The sequence below is a fragment of the Ricinus communis genome, chromosome 10, assembly GCF_019578655.1.
Source record: "Ricinus communis isolate WT05 ecotype wild-type chromosome 10, ASM1957865v1, whole genome shotgun sequence".
NCBI lineage: Eukaryota > Viridiplantae > Streptophyta > Magnoliopsida > Malpighiales > Euphorbiaceae > Ricinus > Ricinus communis.
The window spans coordinates 13869473-13888067 of record NC_063265.1 but is presented as its reverse complement, the minus strand read 5'-3'; the positions used below and the strand labels follow the sequence as shown (position 1 = coordinate 13888067).

At 36.0% G+C, this 18595-nt stretch overlaps 5 protein-coding genes across 6 annotated transcripts; 1 reads left to right on the top strand and 4 right to left on the bottom strand.

Moving 5' to 3' along the window:
- Positions 1-2542: 2542 nt before the first annotated feature.
- On the bottom strand, positions 2543-4857 carry LOC8285719 (protein SRC2 homolog). Its single transcript, XM_015715118.3, has one exon. It carries the CDS (start codon positions 3977-3979, stop codon positions 3287-3289), a length of 693 nt encoding a protein of 230 aa, XP_015570604.1. The 5' UTR covers positions 3980-4857; the 3' UTR covers positions 2543-3286.
- A 155-nt stretch (positions 4858-5012) lies between these two features.
- Positions 5013-6779, bottom strand: LOC8285718 (probable 3-beta-hydroxysteroid-Delta(8),Delta(7)-isomerase). Its single transcript, XM_002512649.4, has 4 exons — positions 6505-6779; positions 5738-5884; positions 5550-5658; positions 5013-5431 (listed from the first exon to the last, which is right to left on the bottom strand). Exons 1-4 carry the CDS (start codon positions 6644-6646, stop codon positions 5167-5169), a joined length of 663 nt encoding a protein of 220 aa, XP_002512695.1. The 5' UTR covers positions 6647-6779; the 3' UTR covers positions 5013-5166.
- A 201-nt stretch (positions 6780-6980) lies between these two features.
- LOC8285717 lies at positions 6981-10361 on the bottom strand. 2 transcript variants are annotated; one of them, XM_048369743.1, is made up of 5 exons: positions 9911-10361; positions 9041-9224; positions 8869-8941; positions 8003-8092; positions 6981-7501 (listed from the first exon to the last, which is right to left on the bottom strand). In XM_048369743.1, the coding sequence occupies exons 2-5, from the start codon at positions 9157-9159 to the stop codon at positions 7172-7174; spliced, it is 612 nt and encodes a 203-aa protein (XP_048225700.1). In that variant the 5' UTR covers positions 9160-9224; positions 9911-10361; the 3' UTR covers positions 6981-7171. The 2 variants fall into 2 exon arrangements, with proteins under 2 accessions (XP_048225700.1, XP_015570371.2); XM_015714885.3 differs by having other exon boundaries at positions 9041-9221; positions 9911-10359.
- Positions 10362-11035: 674 nt separating this feature from the next.
- LOC8285716 (probable protein S-acyltransferase 6) lies at positions 11036-15663 on the top strand. Its single transcript, XM_002512647.4, has 5 exons — positions 11036-12235; positions 12784-12966; positions 13352-13648; positions 14575-14808; positions 14898-15663. Exons 1-5 carry the CDS (start codon positions 12092-12094, stop codon positions 15336-15338), a joined length of 1299 nt encoding a protein of 432 aa, XP_002512693.1. The 5' UTR covers positions 11036-12091; the 3' UTR covers positions 15339-15663.
- A 702-nt stretch (positions 15664-16365) lies between these two features.
- On the bottom strand, positions 16366-18211 carry LOC112533756 (zinc finger protein GAI-ASSOCIATED FACTOR 1). The gene is made up of 2 exons (XM_025156133.2): positions 17548-18211; positions 16366-17346 (listed from the first exon to the last, which is right to left on the bottom strand). Exons 1-2 carry the CDS (start codon positions 17901-17903, stop codon positions 16482-16484), a joined length of 1221 nt encoding a protein of 406 aa, XP_025011901.2. The 5' UTR covers positions 17904-18211; the 3' UTR covers positions 16366-16481.
- Positions 18212-18595: the final 384 nt, after the last annotated feature.

Sequence of the window (18595 nt, the reverse complement as noted above, 5' to 3'; positions counted from 1 at the left end):
GGTTCTCAATCCATTGTTTAAATCTCCAAAACACACATACAACTTCAGATTTGAATTTGAGGAAATAAATCTAGCAATTCTGGTGAAATCATCTATAAAAATAATGTAATATTTACTCCCTTTTAGTGAAGGAGTCCTTTGAGGTATAACTAAGTCTGTATGAATCAATTGTAGCCTCTCAGTTGTTCGCCAGGCAGTTTGTTTGAAGGGAAGTTTTGCCTGCTTGCCAAATTGACAAGCTCTGCAACTTGGTAATTCAGACTGCAAATGAGGTAAGTCATAAACCAAGTCCTTCCTTTGTATATTTAGCACTGCAGCATGATGAAAATGGCCTAGCCTTTTGTGCCAGGTTTCTGTGTGACTTACAATAACTGGATAAGCTGTTTGCTCCTTCTTCATTGGATCAAGTGAAAAGCTTTTGCTTTTCATTTTAACTCGAAAGACTTCCTTGTCATTGGCATCCTTGATCAAACATTGCTTATTTTTAAAAATAACTTTAAAACCCTTCTCAATTAATTGACCTACACTGAGCAAGTTTAGGTCAATTTCAGGTACATACAAAACATCAGAAATTAGTTTTGTACATATGCAGCTTTCAATGGTTACAGTTGCCTTTCCTTTGACAGTGATGAGATCTCTATTGCCAATTCTGACTTTAATTCTTGTGATCTGTCCAATTCTTTAAAAAGTTCTGGATCATTGGTCATGTGATTGGTACAACCACTATCCACTAGCCAACATTCACTTGAGGTACTACTTGTAAAACATGTTGCTACAAATAACTGCTCTTCTTCTTGTTGATATGCAACTTGAGCCTCATTCTTTTATTGAAAATTACTTTTACAAATTCTTTCATGATGCCCTAGCTTGTTGCACTTATCACACTTGACATTAGGTCTTCTCTAGCACTTGAAAGGAGGATGATCTTTTTTGCAGCAATGCTTGCAAGGAGGAAATTATTTATTCTTTTCCCTATTATAATTGTCGGAGTTAGCTGATTCTTATGTATTGAAGTTCTTCTTTTTATATCTTTTCTTCTTGCCGTTCTCTACTTGATTAATTTGTAACTTAGCTTTCAATGCTTCTTTCACAAAACCTTCCTGCCTCATCATTTTTCTTTGCTCTTATGCGTGCAAAGCATTTAACAACTCTGCCAAGGTGATCCTTGACAAGTCTTTAGTATTCTCCAACGAAGTAATTATTGTGTCAAACTGTTTAGGTACTGTAACAAGGATTTTTGCACAATCCTATTATTAGAAAACTTAGTACTAAACAATCTTACCTTATTGACGATGCATAGAAGTTTGTCATAATATTCTTTGATTGTTTTTTACTCCTTCATCTTTTGTATTTCAAATTCCCTTATCAAATTCAACACCTCCATACCTTTAATTCTCTCATCACCTTCATACTCCTCCTTGAGAAAATTCTAAATTGCTTTAGCTGATTTTAGGGTTATTATTCTGTTGAAGATTGTTGATGAGACAACAGAAAACAAACATGACCTTGCCTTTGACTTTCTTTGCCTCTTTTCTTGGGTTGTTAGGCAAGGGAGGAATCTCATAATCCTCTTTTATTGCTTCCTAGAGATCATTTGCATCTAAATATACTTCCATTTTAACAGCCAAACCATGATAATTTTCTCTATCAAGTACAGGCAGAGCAATAACAGTGAAAGGTGTTTTATGAGGTCATTGTTTTCTAACTGATTGAAGAAAACAAAACAATTGGTCGATCCCTTAAGAAAATTTTGAAGCTCTATACCAGTTTGTTGGACAAAAATAACTATTTATGCAGATTGAGAAAGTATGAAAATTACAAAGAAAATGGCTATAAGAGCTTACTTGATTTTATTGATGGATGGAACTATTTATATACATTTTCTAGTAACAAAAAATCTGTTAAATATTATTGAATCTCTTAATTTACTGCAACTATAGATTTATAGCAGAAAAATAAAAATAGAATAGCAAAATACTAAGACTTAGTCAAAATAGCATGCGTTTATATTTGAACTAGGCTACTGATACATTTCTTTAACAATTATTATTATTATTATTCCCTCATATTTTTTTATTTTATTGTTATTATTATGAAAAGAAAAGTAGTTCCGACGTTAGCATACAAATAAAAGAAAGAAATAATTTAATCAAATATTAAAATAAACATAAAAATGAATAATTAATTTAAAAGTAATAATTGTTCATGAAAATAGAAAGTAAGTGTTTTTAGAGGGTTGTGAAGAAAGCGAGTTTTGCATCTGATTTAGCGTTTGTCCATCGATAAAATGACGATGGACTAAGACATTAATGGAAAACAAGGAACACGTTTCCATGGCTAATGAGCATTAACAAAATAGTGTAAAGTGTATTTTGCTTAATTAATATGCAGAGTAGGTTGTAAAAAATCATACAAATCTGAGGCTGCAGCACATGCATTCAAGGTTGTAAGATTATTATAAGGAACTCTTCCTCAGAGGAACATGTTTGAGAATTAAAGTTGTTATATAATATGGATATCCAAATTCCTCAATTGAAATGAATAAAAATAAAAAGATTATCTTTATTAAAGATGTGTGTCCACTATAAAAATGACGAATCTCTCTCTCTACAGATCCCAAAAAAATGAAACCTTTTTTAGTTGTCACTCGCAGAAAAAGCAGCAGCAGCAATGCATCCCCCTCTCTCTCGCTATTACTCACAATGCAACTTCATCTCTCAACCTCCTTTTTTCTTTCTTTTCCTTTTCCTTTTCCTTTTCTTTCCCCTTTTCAGAGTTGATGCCACCACAGTATGTCTACGCAGTAGAGAACCATCCACCATTTTTCTGTAATCTAATGCCCTTTCAGATTGCGGAGACCAACCGCATATATATATATATATATATAGAGAGAGAGATAGAGAGAGAGAGACGTCTTGCATTCGAGTGATGCTTTGGTTGGTGATTAATTGTTAAGAAATTCAAACAGTGAGATCATATCACAAAAATCAACCCTCTGCAGCTTCTAGATTTCGATTACGCCCGCAACACTCCCACGACTTTGACTTGCCTATTACTAATATTATTATTGGCTTTTTCAGTCGACATCAACAAACCAAACCTTAATTCCATTGTTGTAATTGATGGGAGTGAGGAGGATTTGCCCAGTCTTTATTATGATTATTAATGAAAAGAAGCTCAAAAAGCAAGGCATGTTATCAGAATTGATTTTCTACTCCCTAACATGATCTGATTAGTAAAAGTGAACCGCTGATATCAAACTGCTAACTCTACCTATGCATACGCACTAATTTGCCCAACCAGCTGCACCTACACTGTAACCATACCCTGCAGTCTCGGATGTGTACCAGCAGTAGTATGTTGCTGGAGATGGATGGCGATGATCCACTGCCAAACCCAATGGAGATTCTTGTACGGGATAGTGAGATGGCAAAGGAGAGTGGATGTCTTCCAGCGACGGATATAAGCGCGGTTGTGGTTGGACATCATCAGCCTCCTCTTTCACTTTCTCCGACTCACCTGTCGCACAAGGACAATCGTCTTCCTTCTCCTTAGACTTTCCCTTCAGCCTATAGGAAAAATTCAACACTCCACTCGGCTTGCCGTCGCCGCTTCGAACCTGATAGCTCATAAACCTGACTGTGCCACTATATTCATCAATCAAATCCTTGAAAGGAACGCGAACTTCGCCGATCGTTCTTTTCCCAAAGATGACCCCTGCGCAGCGCAATTTGAATTTAAGGAATAGGTGATCAGCAAGTGAGACGGGTTCGAGATCAAAATGCATCGAGTGATTCCATTCAGGATGTCTGCCTCCTTGAGTATCCACGGGAGTTTTTTGGCGATCCTCCGCATCCTTCTTCTTTAGCTCGTCATTAAAACTGGAGACCACTGCATAAACAGATAGCTTCTGGAAGAGATTGAAGGCTCGGAGATCCCTGCAAGAAATTAGTTTGAGTTCAAGAGAGGACCACTCCATCGTACTCCCTGTATCCTTCTTCTAAATTTCTAAATCCTAATAAACTCCGACTCAGAGAGATGAAACGAAAGAGGGGCAGAAGAAGAACGCATGCAAGTCTTTCGAAGTACTACACGCGTTATTGACTGACCCTCTAAGTCTTAAACTTCTTCGTCACTTTCCAAAAATAAAAAAGAAAAAAAAAAACTAAAACTAAGTAATGGACAATTTCATCAGCTTGGATTTTTTTATTTTCTTTTGTTTGAAAAAATACAAAACTATGATTTAACCACTCATAAACTCAACTTCGTTTACCTAAATTTTCCCAGCTTCTATCTTCTAGAACTTCAAATGGTGATATCACTCTTTGAATTACACCAAAATTAGTCTAATGTTTGAAATAATTAGACCTGCTTTTATTTTGAAACCCAAATCCAATACCAATACGAGTTTAGTTTGAAATGCAAGAAGATATGACCGTTAAACTTCAAGGTTTGAAATAAATAAACCAAGCCACAAGAAGTTTTTCTTTGATGTATATGTAAGTATGAATTGAGGATAGAGAGATTACTATTACTATTACTATTACTTAATATGCTCATATTTCTAATTGGATGGTTTTCTATAAATGTGGAAAATTTCAACTTTACACGTCTCTACGTTTACATCAATGATTTGTTAATTTTTTTAAAAACTACTAAAAAGTAATATCCTCGGCTATATACTTTGCTCCATCTGTAGATCAAAAGAGATATCATTCCATATAAATACAAAATAAAAGAAAAAGTAAAAATACATTTCTTAAAAAGGGAATTTTCACTTTCAAAAACCAAAAAAAGTCTTTTGATTGGTTTGTTATATGCAGGACAAATAAATTTACTAACAAATTCATGTTAAATATTGGAAAAATGTTCCCTTATGGACCAGTTTACGGCAAGGACCAAAGTTACTCCTTGCATTGTTTTGTGGATGGGAGTATTATGATTATCCCCTCCTACCTACATTTTCATTATCTAATCTAACAAAATGGCATCGCATCCCTAAATAACAGCAGTTAACCTTAATTACCTACTTCAAATTTATTCACTCCCAAATTCTTTTTTTCAAGACTACATAAAGTGATTGCATAAATTACCAAAAGCAGGAAATGAATATGCTCAGGATTACATATTCTCATTGGAGTCTTGAAGTGAGATGCTGTGTCTACCTCAACCACTTTTGGTCTTTCTCTGGCCTTGCACTTGAAATGCTGCACATATCTTCTTCCAGCTACGGATACAAATGAGTGATGGTATAACAACCCAGGAAGCATTAGCACCGATGTAGTATGCATAATGGTAATATGGACTCGATGCATAGTTATAGCCATCCAAGTAGGGAGTTAGGAAATATACAGCAGTTCCATAAAGCTGCCCGAGTGAAATGGCAAACTGAAGTATGTAGCTATACGACTTCCCAGCAGCAATAGCATAGCTGCCAATGATAGAAAAGAAATTCTGCTTAATCATATGGACTGCTAGATGTCTAAGACATTCGTAGTTTTATTTTGCAACAAAATGAATCCTCCGAGCGTAAAGAAGAGAAATCATACACTGCCAGAAGACTTGCTGGACCCTCTAAAACTGCGGTCAATCCTTCCACAGCCACTACTGCAGAATCTCTTGCAGCATATCTTGAATCACCTTTACTGTATTCTTTCCCTGCCAGTAGTTTCAGTAACATCATCTAATCTGCTAATGACCCTCAATACATCAGAACAAGAAAGTGCAAGGTACTTACAAACTTCAGCAAGATAAAAAGAAGTCTTATCCTTGTAAAACTCAGGGGAGAAAACAAAATAACCCTCTAGGATAATGTGTGTGAGACCAGTGAAGGCCCACCAGCACATCAACCATCTATCAATTTTAGCTGCTTTACGCGAACTTCCTGGTACAAGAAAAACATGTGAAATTAATTTTAAATAAAAGAATTACAGTAAGCCAGGTAATAAGATTAGTCAAATTTTAATAAGTGGTTGAATGACAGCAAGAACAGTGTTGAAGGAGAAATTTAGCATTCTGAAAGAGATGAAAAGCTTCAAAAGCACAATCGGAGGGGGATTTGCTTGATGTATTTATAAGAACCAGATTCCAGTTGACATGGTCAACTCGAATCAGAGAATAAAGATTGACAGTCGTAGCCTCCCTTTTGTTTTTTCAAAAATAAAATGTTGAGTATTATAAATGTGTATTTATTCAAGTGCAGCAAACGAGAGCAGTACAAGTAGATTTTGTGGTGGGATCTGGGATGAAAAGAAACAAGTTAGACAGAAGGAAGTTAGCTCAAAGAAATCTATTAAACAGACGAAATGTGTGATTCTAAAGTGCTTTAACAATAAGAATGATTGTTCATTAACATTGTTCAATTAGAAACTGTAGCAGATTCACAAGTGTTTTCGCGAGATGCTAACTTCTTGGGTAATATACGTAATTGAAAAGGAAAAAGAAAATCGAATGAGGAAAAGGGGATCTGCAGTGATAAAGCAAGTTGAGAGAAAAGAAGCAAACCAGAAATGAACCAGACGAGGGAGACGAGGACAAGGGACGAGGTTCCGAAGACGGCAAGGATTGTCGACTGTGAGAGAAATACAGGGACGTAGTCCTCCAGTTTCAGATCTGTGGGCACGTACGGATGCGCTTGCCCCTCCATTTCCCAACACGTAACTCCTTTTCTTTGATTCTATTTTAACTTTTGGGTTAGATCTGATCTGATGCGGCTCTTTCACTTGTAATTTTATTAATTTAATCTAATGATAAACGATAATCCATCCGTCGCCCCCTCAACTTGTCACAATATGTCATTTGGCCCTCTATACTTCCATAATGACTTTTTAGATACCTCTTTGTTTTACATTTTAATGCAAATTTTTTAGGTTGGAATAGAAATAATTGAAGCAAACAAAGGACTAGTTGAAGACATTGCTTGACGTCCTGCCAATTATATTAATATTAACACAATAGTCAGTCACTCACAGCCAAGTAAGTTGTCTTTTTAACTCAAAACCACCTCTTCATTTCATTTCCGTTTCAACTGCTTGGTTCATTTGTGTTTGTATTTGCTTCATTTATACAAAGACGCCCTATGCAACATGAGTTCATTATTCTCTACTTCCTGTACCTTGAAATACAGGGAGGTGTAATTGACCAACCATTTATAATCAGTTCAGTTTAGGGTTTATTTCTGCTTCCTAGAATTAGGGTTATCTCTCTTGTCGTTGCCTAGAGAAGACAAGCCCTTGGAAACCTTATCAAGTACGCCGTACAACCGTAGAGCACCACCTGATATAAATTCATTGCTCTTAATTGCACCCCCAATTTGTTCTGCTGTCCCTCCAGCAGTACTAGCTGCTGATCTTCTTCTGTCCGTTGGCACTTTTACTTTTTCTGACAGCTTGTAATTCTCCACTAGCTCATTCTTGACCTTCTTCAACATTTCAACACCCTTCAAAGCCATAGTTTGCATTGCAGCTTGGACTGATGCAAGAAACTCCTGCACCTCATGCTTCTGTAAATGATAGATTCGCATTATGCCTAACAGAATCATGTAATCAATCTCCATTATATTGCAATGCAAGATTAAATTAGCCAACTTGAACTAGAAGAGTAACCATCAGAGAAAAGAAAAACTTGATAGTTCCAACTTTTAATATTTCATTTGTAAAACTTCCAATTAAATTCAGTGAGAACAGATGAGAAAGAAAGGAATGCATCTTTTTAGCAATCCCTTTTTAGTCCCTTGGCATTGCATTGTGAACTTTTTTCAAAAGAAGCATTCAGACACTCCTTGAAAGTAGCATTTCGTCCATAAATAAGTTCTCTCAAAAAACAATCACAGCACAAATGCAAAAACCACAAGATGAAGGAGCTCTAACGCCCACATACCAAATATGACTGAAAAGAAAGGAGCTACATACACAATCTTGATACTACTAATTTTAAAGACAACTGTCAAGTCCCTAATTTATTAATGACTTCAAATAACACCCTCACAGAAAAAGAGGAGTACCTCAGTTTCATTAATCGAATCCGGAGTGCAAGAGATTGTTGTGTTCTGCGTGCACAATATGCGGACTGGTTGACCTGCAAGGATAGCATCCTGCAAAAGGCAAGGAAATACAGCAATAGCTTACTTCAAAGGACATATACATTTGAAATGGATCTCAAGAAAAGTAGCAACATCACGGGAGCCTGATAACAAGAATTATAACTTTGAAATTTAATTGTATGTTCAAGGGCCTATGGTTTCAGGAAATATCAAAATGATGCAGAAGAACAGAACAAGAAGAGGAGTAGTCGATTGGCAGCAGACCACATCTATGTACTAGTAATACTACCAAACCCTTATCACTCAATAAATAAAGGAAGGTGCTGGTGAAACCTGAAGAATAAATTTGCAACTACATAGTATGAAGTGGATCAAGCTTTAAATTACTCAGAACATATTTAGCACAAGGAAACTCTAAAATGATGACTGAAAAGAGTATTATCACAGTCTAGCAAGCAAGTTTACAAGAAATAGGGATGTACATGAATTGGTTTAGACAGGCAGTTTAAAGTATTTTGTTTTCTTTTATTTTTTGTACAGCCCTAGCAAGAACTTCTTAGGGATTCATAGAGATGGAACAATCTTTTGTCTTCAACAACACTTCAACCACCAGGACTTGAAACTTTGACACCATTAGTACCACATGCATACCAAAATCCCAGGGCTTCCTAGGCATTCTTATGAAAGTTGAGAATTAACTTTTCTTATCAAACTAACCTAGTAGTAAGCTATCTAAGGAAATATATGAAAATGGATAAGAAAACGAACCATGGCTTACCTTCTTTGAACACCAAGAATATATATTATTTAGAAATTTTCTAACTTACATTAAGGAGCAGAGCAGTTCGGAAAGCATATGGCTGCCTGAAAGTCACTAAAGCTGACTGTTGGTCTTTGTTTCTGGTAATCACCAGCAGACATCAAGCCATCATAATTGTTAGAATGTAGAAAGAGAAAGAGAGCCGATTGAAAGAATAGAATATGTTAAAATTTGATTACACTGAAGTAAGCTGGATCTTCTCCACAGTTCCGCAGTAAGAAAAGAAGGTGTTCAACTCTGTGACCGTCACCTCAGGAGAAAGGTTGAGAACAAGAACAGTCAAATCTAACTGACCCATTTTTCCTGGAGTTCCTTACTACCTTCCAGTGAAGTGTATTGTCTTCTCTATACACAAAAACTCTGCTAAGAGAACAAAATGGAAAATCCTAAGAAAGTGGAGTTGATCATAAGGAATTTTGAATAATTATATAGATGAAGAATAAAGGAGATAAGAATTTATTCCCTGTTTCAAAAGGAAAGAGTATCTAGAATGGCTGAAAAATCCTAGAGAATATATACACACTTGCATAAGCCTCAAATAGAAATTATTAAGCATATATATTCCGTAAAAGAGATCATCTGCATTTGTTTTTGAGGCATCAATTTGATTTTCAAATTTTTTAACACATATTTGATTACCAAGAAAAGAAAATGACCTACCAAATGTTTGTTTGACTGCAATGCAATGCACGACATTTTAAAGAATATAAATTAAATGGGAAAAATCAAAGCCAATTCAAATTTGATGATTACTTTTGACGACATAACATCAAAACTCAGCGTCTTGCTTGTTTGTAATCTCCAGAAAGCAACAAGTTCTGTAATTAGGGGAGTGATAAGCCATCGAAGCTGACGTGAATTTAGAGTGAATTCAACAATTCATTTATTTTGTTAATATTAAATTGGAAAAGTGCTCCTAGTGCAAAGTAATATTGTTCTTAGATAAATGATACTTATGAGAAGGAGAAAGAAGAATTTGAGCTCCAAAATTCCTAAAATATCATAAATCTATCAGAATTGAGAATAGAGAAGCAAAGATGAAATCAGACCTCGGCAAATGATATTGATCGCACCGTATAGCAGCAGTATTCTTCATCTTCAATCTTGATCTGGTTCCCGCCTCGGTCGCAATTGCAGCCCTTTTAACTGTGTATCGACTTTTGAATTGAAATGAAATTTCTCAAAAACTCGTCATATATTTGCATTGGTTTCTGCGAGAAATGGAAGGAAGTGAAGAAATAGCCCCACCATTTTTCTTCTGTTTCAAATTTGATCTAATTAAATTTCTTTCTCGAGGGGAGTTTTATTTTTAACTTTTAAAATTGCTTATTTATATTCTTTTATATTAATAAAGAAGTCATGACTGGACAAAACCTATTTTATACAGATTGCTAAATCTTATTTTTTTTTTTATTTTATATTTAGTGATTTTTTTATAAATTTTTATTGAAGTTGACTATTTAATATCTGTGATTTTTATTAGTTTATTAGGAAAAATTAAGAAAAAGTAAAAATAAATTAAAACTATTAATATTTGTAGAAATAAAAGTAATTGAAGATAAAATGTAAAGAGTTTACCGAATTCAAATAAAATATTTTATTTTTATATTTAAATATGATGAAATTAGTAACTATTATTATTAATTGGCGAGTTTTTTTTTTTAGAAAAAAAAATTGAGAAAAGTTAATTTTGTTTGAATTAAGAGAGACTAGAATAAAAAGTAAATATTTAGAAAAAAAAAATATAAAAGATATATAAGAGTTTAAAAGGCCAAAATGAAAAATAATCTAAGATAATATGGGAAAATATAAGAACTTTAAGAAAAAATTTAAAAACGGAGAGGACCAAAAGGAAAAGATAAAAAGAAATAGAATTCTTCTTGTTTCTCGTCTCTAACTATTGGTTGGCTCCGAACAGTACTGCTAATTAGAGTAATTACGTGATTAAATAGTGAAGTCGTTAGTTAATATAATTGTAAGAAATTAGGCTGCCATTGATCTGTGGAAAACAAACAGCTTCAAAATCTAATTTGAGGCGCAAGATAAAGTGACGCACACGCGCTGCCAATTCAAATTATAACAAGAAACAGAGAAAAAGGGGGATTCAGATTGGTTAATAAAAAATGAAAAGAAAACTAGTGACGAAAAAAGAGAGTAGAGACGGGCCGGGGCGGGGGGGGGGCGCCAGGTCAGGTAGACAGGAAAACAGAATGTCGAATTGGTAGCTGCATTTGCATCGCTGTCATGGAATTGCTTTTGACTTTTTTTTCGCTGTAGCAGTCGCATGCTCCTTTGCTTTTTAATAATCCTACTTCTTCTTCTTCTTCTTCTTCTTCTTCTTTGCTTATACATCAACGGATATTCCTACGTTCATTTTGGAATTATAAAAGCAGCAACTTGGTTTAAAAATAAATAAAGAAAAGAAGAAGCAGAAGAAGAAAGATTAGCTAATAAAAGTAGCAGAGAAGTTAGATTAGATAAATTGGGAATGTGAGTTTGATAATGTTTGGAAATTTCAACAGAGTAGTAATTAAGGAGAAAAAGCAGAAAGTGAAGGAGCGGATGTATGTATATATATATATATATGTATGGAGTGTTAATTATTAGAAAAACAAAAGAGAAAAGAAGAATTGAAAGTCCAAGTTATTTGAGTAAAAAAGAAAAGTAAAATAATGGCGCTGCTGATGGTGCAAATGAGGGTGAGGGTTGTTGAACTTGAAGTATGTTAACCAAAGGCTATATGATTTATGGCAGCGGCGGTGGCAGCAGCAGTGTTGTCATTTTATCATTCCCTTAGCAGAGCTGGAAAATACTAACAAGAAAATCGCCACCAAAACCAAATCTAATTGCCTTCTCTCTCTCTCTCTTCATATATATATATAGGAATATTTTCTTTTTTTGGGTTGAATTATCTCTCTCCTTCTGGTCTGCCTTTCCTTCCATTTTTTGTCGGACAGAGTTCCCGGAATCCTTAAAGCTCCGATCCGTACACTCTGTTCTGAGAAAGGAAAGAGAGAGAAATTTTGCGTACGGTGAGGGGGAGCTCAGGATCCGGCTCTCTCTTTACCCGACGCCTGCGCTTTCAGCATTTACTATCATCAATTTGCACCAATACTAATGCTCTCATCTGAGCAATTATGATTGACAAGTGGAAGCAACAGACGTACGGAGAAGGCAGATCTGGTGAATATTAAATCCAATTAAAAACAATCAATTAATCAATCAAAAGAATGAAGGGGAGTGGTGGTGAGCGAAATATGTACAACACAACTTCAATGCCGCCTCAGCATGGACATGGCTCCGATTCCAACCGTAGAATCATCGTTAGCAATGGTCCCAACCTTCGAGTTTATCAAGCTTGGAGAGGCAGCAATGTACGCTCTTCCTTATTTCTTTTCTCTGATAAACATATATACATTTGTTATACTATTTGTCCCCAGGAGCCAACTTACTTGTTAATGCTCATCATCATCATCATAATATAGCCATCATTTCTAAGTGTTTGCCTACCAATAACATCATACTCTCATTCCATTCATATCCGAATGAGGAAACTGCTTCTACTTCCACTGTAATTAATGTTTACGATTCTGTATCCCTATATTACCCCATAGATAATACTATATATAAGATATATGTACTCCCTATTATCACTTGGTATCCCTTCGTACCAGCTGGGATTTTGGGTTCATAATTCACTAACTTAGCCTCCACTTCTTGCTGCATTAACTCCTCATCATTTAACCCTGCCTGTTTGTTTCATGCCAATAATATGTCTTTACTTAATTCCAATAACATTACCAATTTTAATTTCTTTTTTCATATCTCCCATGTTTCTCTCTTTTTAATTAACATGCACTTCCTGTTTACTATATATGATTATGGCACACGCAGCTCACTCAATCATCCACTTCTTCTGCAGATATTCTGCTTTGGGGGTAGACTTATATTTGGTCCAGATGTCAGGTCACTTTTCCTTACAGTTTTCCTCATACTCACTCCAGTTATCTTGTTCTGTGCTTTCGTTTCGCATGAGATCATCAGTGAATTTCAGCCACATCTTGGCAATACTATTGTAATTTTATGTGCCATCTTCACAGCATATGTGAGTTCTTTCTCCTTTACCCACTGCAAAAATACAGTTTGTGTCCTCTCTCCACGCATGTTACTGTCACTTCTCTGCCCTTACCTATGTGTTTGCATCAAAAACTAAAGCTATATTGCAGTAGTAATTGTAAACAATCTGAGAGATCCATATATAGATTTCCAGTTAAATCAAAGACATAACATGAAAAGAAGAACCTTAGAGATTCATTCTATTGGATTTTCTGAATATGGTGATAGTAGAATTTTTATCACTTAATTGATGCCCAGGATTATTGGTCTCAAGTAAATGCTGTACAGAAATGGGATTTGAAATCATTTTATAGTTTAAGAATATTGGAAAGGGGAATTGTTCATTTTTGTTGTTGGCTTGTCAACTGGTTCAGGTTATGATTCTACTCTTCCTTACATCTTCTCGTGATCCTGGCATTATTCCTCGTAATCTCCATCCTCCAGATGATGATGGCTCAGGTATCTCTACAGATTGGCCAGGGATTCACGGCAGTGGTCCTAGTTTACCCCCAACGAAAGATGTTGCGGTTAATGGCATGATAGTTAAGGTCAAATACTGCCAAACATGCATGCTATATCGCCCGCCACGGTGCTCACATTGCTCTATATGCAACAATTGTGTTGAGCGTTTCGATCATCATTGCCCATGGGTTGGGCAGTGCATTGGGAAGGTATGCTTGTATGCTTCAAAGTATTGTTTTCTACCTGTTTTAAATAAATCATGACTTTGCTCTCTCTTCAAAAATTATTTTGATATCCTGGATGCCGAAAGTTGTTTGAACTCTTTCAATAGAGTTTAAACCTTCCAGCTGGGCTAGCCCCCTTAGCAGGTGGGATAACCTCCTGTGTACTATATTACCTATGTCAGTCGAAATGGTTTCAGATGTATGCAAAGACTATGCACAAGTATGGGTTAGTATGCTTCAGTTGCGTATGTTGTTGGGTATCTCATGGAGAGTGCCTAAGATTGAATACAAAAGAAGAAGGAGAAGGAGAATGAGAGACAAACAGACAGAGAATGAGAAGAAGAAACAAATTAAAAAATTGAATTAACCACATGCATATCCACTCAGGTTTCAAAACGTTCGGGTTGAGGTAATTAACAATGAAATTCACATTTTATGGCTTGATCATGCAGCATAGTTAAATTATTGAATACATAAAAACTCACACAAGCAGGCACAGGTCGCTCTCAGTTTCCGAAATGCGTTGATTAGGTGACAAACAATGATATTCAGTTATCCACAGCATCTGCTTGACCCTTGATTTATGTGCCACAAGGTCTTGATTGTTTAGTTTTAGGATAGCTTTCGTAATTTCAGATTTCCTATTGCTGAGGATTTTAGATTTAATTTGCAAGTTAAAAAAAACAAACAGAAAAGAAAAGAAAGCATCTGGTTTGCAGAGGATAACTTATGATTGGATGATTCTATCCTTCATTTAAAAATCCCACTTTGTGATTGATTCCTGATGTTTTTGTATGTCAACTACATAGGTGTGTTTATCGTAAGATTATTTCTGGTTATATAAGTGGTTTTGTTGTAAAATGATATCTTACCTTTCACTGTTTTAATGGATTGAGGTATTCTATTTACAGAGAAATTACCGATTCTTCTTCATGTTTGTTTCCTCCACAACCATGCTTTGCCTCTATGTTTTTGCTATCTGCTGGGTGAATGTCAGGAAGATAATGGACACATATCATTATAATCTCTGGAGGGCTTTGTTGAAGTCCCCTTTTTCAGGAATTCTGATATTGTATACATTCATATGTGCCTGGTTTGTTGGTGGCCTTACTGCATTTCATCTGTATTTAATATGCTCCAACCAGGTCTGGATTTTTTTTTTCCTTCCCATTTTGCTTTTTGTTGTTCTTATACTTAATCCCCATAATTATGTAATGTTTTATTGTTTGTGCAGACAACGTATGAAAATTTCCGGTATGGGTATGATGGAAAGACGAATCCTTATAACATTGGTTGTGTGCATAACATTGTACAAATTTTCTTCTCAAAAATCCCTAAATCAAAGAACAGTTTCAGGGCGAAGGTCAAAGTGGACTCATCTTCAGTTTATGCCAGTTCAATGTCATTCAGGCAATCCTTGAGCCCAGAGATGCCCAAAACTAGCTTTGACATAGAAGTGGGAAAACGTCAAGCTGTAGCTGATGAGGATTTGGAAGAAATACAAAGTCATATTGACAGTGTTGGTGGATTGGAGAGGTGTGGAACCCAGCCAAGACATACAAATCGGGACCAGAAACCCAACTGGGAGATAACACCTGATATTCGTATGTTGGCTGCTGAGTTTGATTTGGAGCATGGTTTAACAGATAGGCAGAAAATTTCTCGAGATTATTAGAGTTGGTTTTATGATGTAAATTATGGCGGTTCTCAACACAAAGTCAATGTAGCATCATCTAACTGCGCTGGCTGGAGCATTGACATTGGGTTCAAGTGGAAAGATCAAAAGGAGGTTAGAACTCTTGACATATCTTTAAAAAGAAGGAAAGGGAAGCTCATGCTTGTTTAGGTATGATTAGGTTACATATTGTAAATCAAAATTCCTTCACTGTTAATTCAGGAATATTGTGCTATCATGTCTTCATTTTTTCTTTCTGGAAAATTTTGTTGGTTGTTAATATTGTGATGGATAAATTGATATTGTTAGCAATGCTCAGCTAATACCATTAGCCTTTTATTCTAAGCTCTAACTAATTCCTTAGTGGTAGAAGTGATACTGGAATGGCAAAGCCGCCACCCATTTTCAGTATGTTAGCAATGCTTCTTTCATTTTTCGTTACATTTACCCTAACTTCTAGGTGGATGGATGACCTATCGTCATGTCTCTTTCTTGTTCCTTTATTTCCTTTTGATTGTGAAATTGATTTAAAAAATTTTCTCTTCTTCTTCTTCTTCTGGATGGTGGAGAAGGGCATTTAGATTCCACGTCGTCCTTCTTAGGGTCAGATGATAATGAGATTTCTGACAGAGCAAAAAAGGGCATAGATATGGAAAATTTTGCTGAAACTGGCAAATTCTTAGAATGTTGATTAGGCATGTCCCTATTAATCTAAGGACATGTAGGCTTTCTGATAGAGAAAAGGTGCTGCTACTGGGGATAGCCTTCAAAGAGATCAAGCATTCAAAAGCTTTCTTATAGAGAAATAAAGTGAGTGCAAGGATGCAACGTTTAGGAATGTAGTCATACTCTGTCCATGGACTCCATTAACATTTTAGAGGAATCATGTATTATCCTAATGTATGCTGGAGTGTGATCATACAGGCAGTTTCCTTGAAACTAGGCCACTGCACCGAGCACAATATCTGGCTGATCATAATGCTGTCAATTCTAACCAAGAAAAGAAACATACTCCAAAATAAATAGGTGGTGTGGAAATTTTCTAGATAACTAGATATTGGTGGTTTGTAAACAACATTTTGCTTACTTTTAAGTGCATGTCTTGTTGGCTTCTGCACAGTAAAGACTGAAAACAGAGATGGGCTAATGGTATCCTTGTTTCCACTCTGAATTCGAACTGTGCAAATTTTGGTGAGGATTCGAGTATCCTAACTCCATAATGTTGCCTTCGTAGTGTCTTTTCTTTCCAATAGTTGAGTGCTCGATTGGTTCCACCTCTAGGAAATCAAGAGTCATTTTTTTGCCTCCTTCAGTATATACTTCTCCTCTCAGGATGTTGACATTGTTCCTACTTTCTGGGTGCATATTGAGAGGAGACTCACAAAATTGAGTTTGTGATATGCTATAACCGTTCCTTGGATATCCTGGATTGAAGTTCTCATCAAATTCTGTCTCTCCCACAAATAAGTTATTCATGCTTGCGGCAGTTGGTCCCATATTGCTGCTGACTATCACTGAACCTTCATGTGCTGAACCGGATGAGTTCATGCGGCTTGTTGAGTATCCAGTAAATCCTCTGAGGAGAATTGGAGAAATAGAATTATCGCTGATCTTAGTGCCCATTTCTGCAGCTTTCTGTAAGAGAGCTGTTGCAGAGGTATAAGGGGCGCCAATAGCCATAGGAGAAACATTTGATTCATCTGGAGAGTTCAGACATGCCAATGAAGCTCTTGGGTTAAGCATTGGACTTAACTTACTTGGCATCAGTAACCTATCTGAGTTCAAGGATAGCGGCCTCAAAGAAATGTCAATGTTCTCATAAGGATTTGTCAGATTCATTATTGAGTTTTTCTTTGAGCAGGAGATGGAGCTGGGCATTGTTGAAGTGACTAGCTCTGGCACTTGGCTCTGAAGTATTCCTCCTGTTGCAGCAAGATTCTGATTTGCTTTGTAATTTTCCTCTGCCAATGCATCACAGAAAGCTCTATGCGTGATGAAGCTATCCTTTCTGTATAAGTTTGATCAAAACAATGTCTCAGCAGATATATATTGGCTTACAATTCTCATACAATTAGATCTATTGTATCTCTTATATTATTACATTTTTATAGCTAGATACTGAAACTTGAAGATGATATCAGTTGTTATTTATTACTTTTATGGCTGTGCAGAATGAAATGCACCATGAAAAAGTAGTGGAAAAGTAAACCTTGAGAAAATTGTACCACAATCACAGCGATACTCTCTGGTGCCACAAATCTTTGTGTGCGCCTTCCAGTCTGATTGAACAGCATAACACTTTGAGCATTTGTCGCACTTCCATTTCTTTTCTCCATGTTTTCTGCAGAAATGCTTTTTTATGCCTGTCAAGTCACCTAGAGCTCGGCTTGGGTCATGGTGCATACAAGTTGGCTCAGGGCAGACATAGACTCTCTTCTTGATTTGCGTGGTTGGCCTTTGCTTAAGTTTCCAGGGCAAGTTGTGACCTCTCCTGTGGAGCTGAAGATTCTGATCTCTCTGGAATCCTTTATGACACACCTCACAGATATACCTATTTGTGGCCATTAAAGTCCTTGGAGAAAGTGCTACCACCTCAGCATCCGGATCTGTTCAAAGGATGCATTGAAATGAAGCAGAATATGTTTGCCAGGTTTTGAGCATGACAGAATGATTCAGCTAGATATTATATTGGTCTAATGCATATTTAATGATAAAATAGAGAGTAAGGAGCTCCGCATGGTTACAAATTTAGATGTGATTTTTTTGCATGGAAACCAAGTTTGGCCCTGCTTATTACAAGCTTAAAATATTTATCTCCATGGGATTTTTCCCCTTCTGTGGTGGATGAGTATTTCTGAAAGTAAAATCTAGCTGCCATGCTTATCAGTTTTAACATCATTTTGAAGTAATGATAACAATAATAGTTTAAATTAAAATGCCTTTCTAAATGAATTGCTACTATACATACAGTACAGACAACAAAATGAAGCATGTAGGCTTGCCTGGATTCCCTGGAAGATTTCTTTTCTTTTTTATGCTCATAGAGGTGGTAGGAGTGGAGCCATGAGCACCATTTTCAGTAGGATTAGGACTGCCATTGGAGGACTGTGAGACAATAGTGCCTTGAAACTGTTCAACATCATCATCAAGTTCTTGGAAGAAGTTTGACATTTTTTCTTTTCAAAAAAAATTGTTTGGAACGATTTGATCCTTGGCCATGTTCAAAAGAAGGGGCCTAATAATATAAGCAGAGGGGA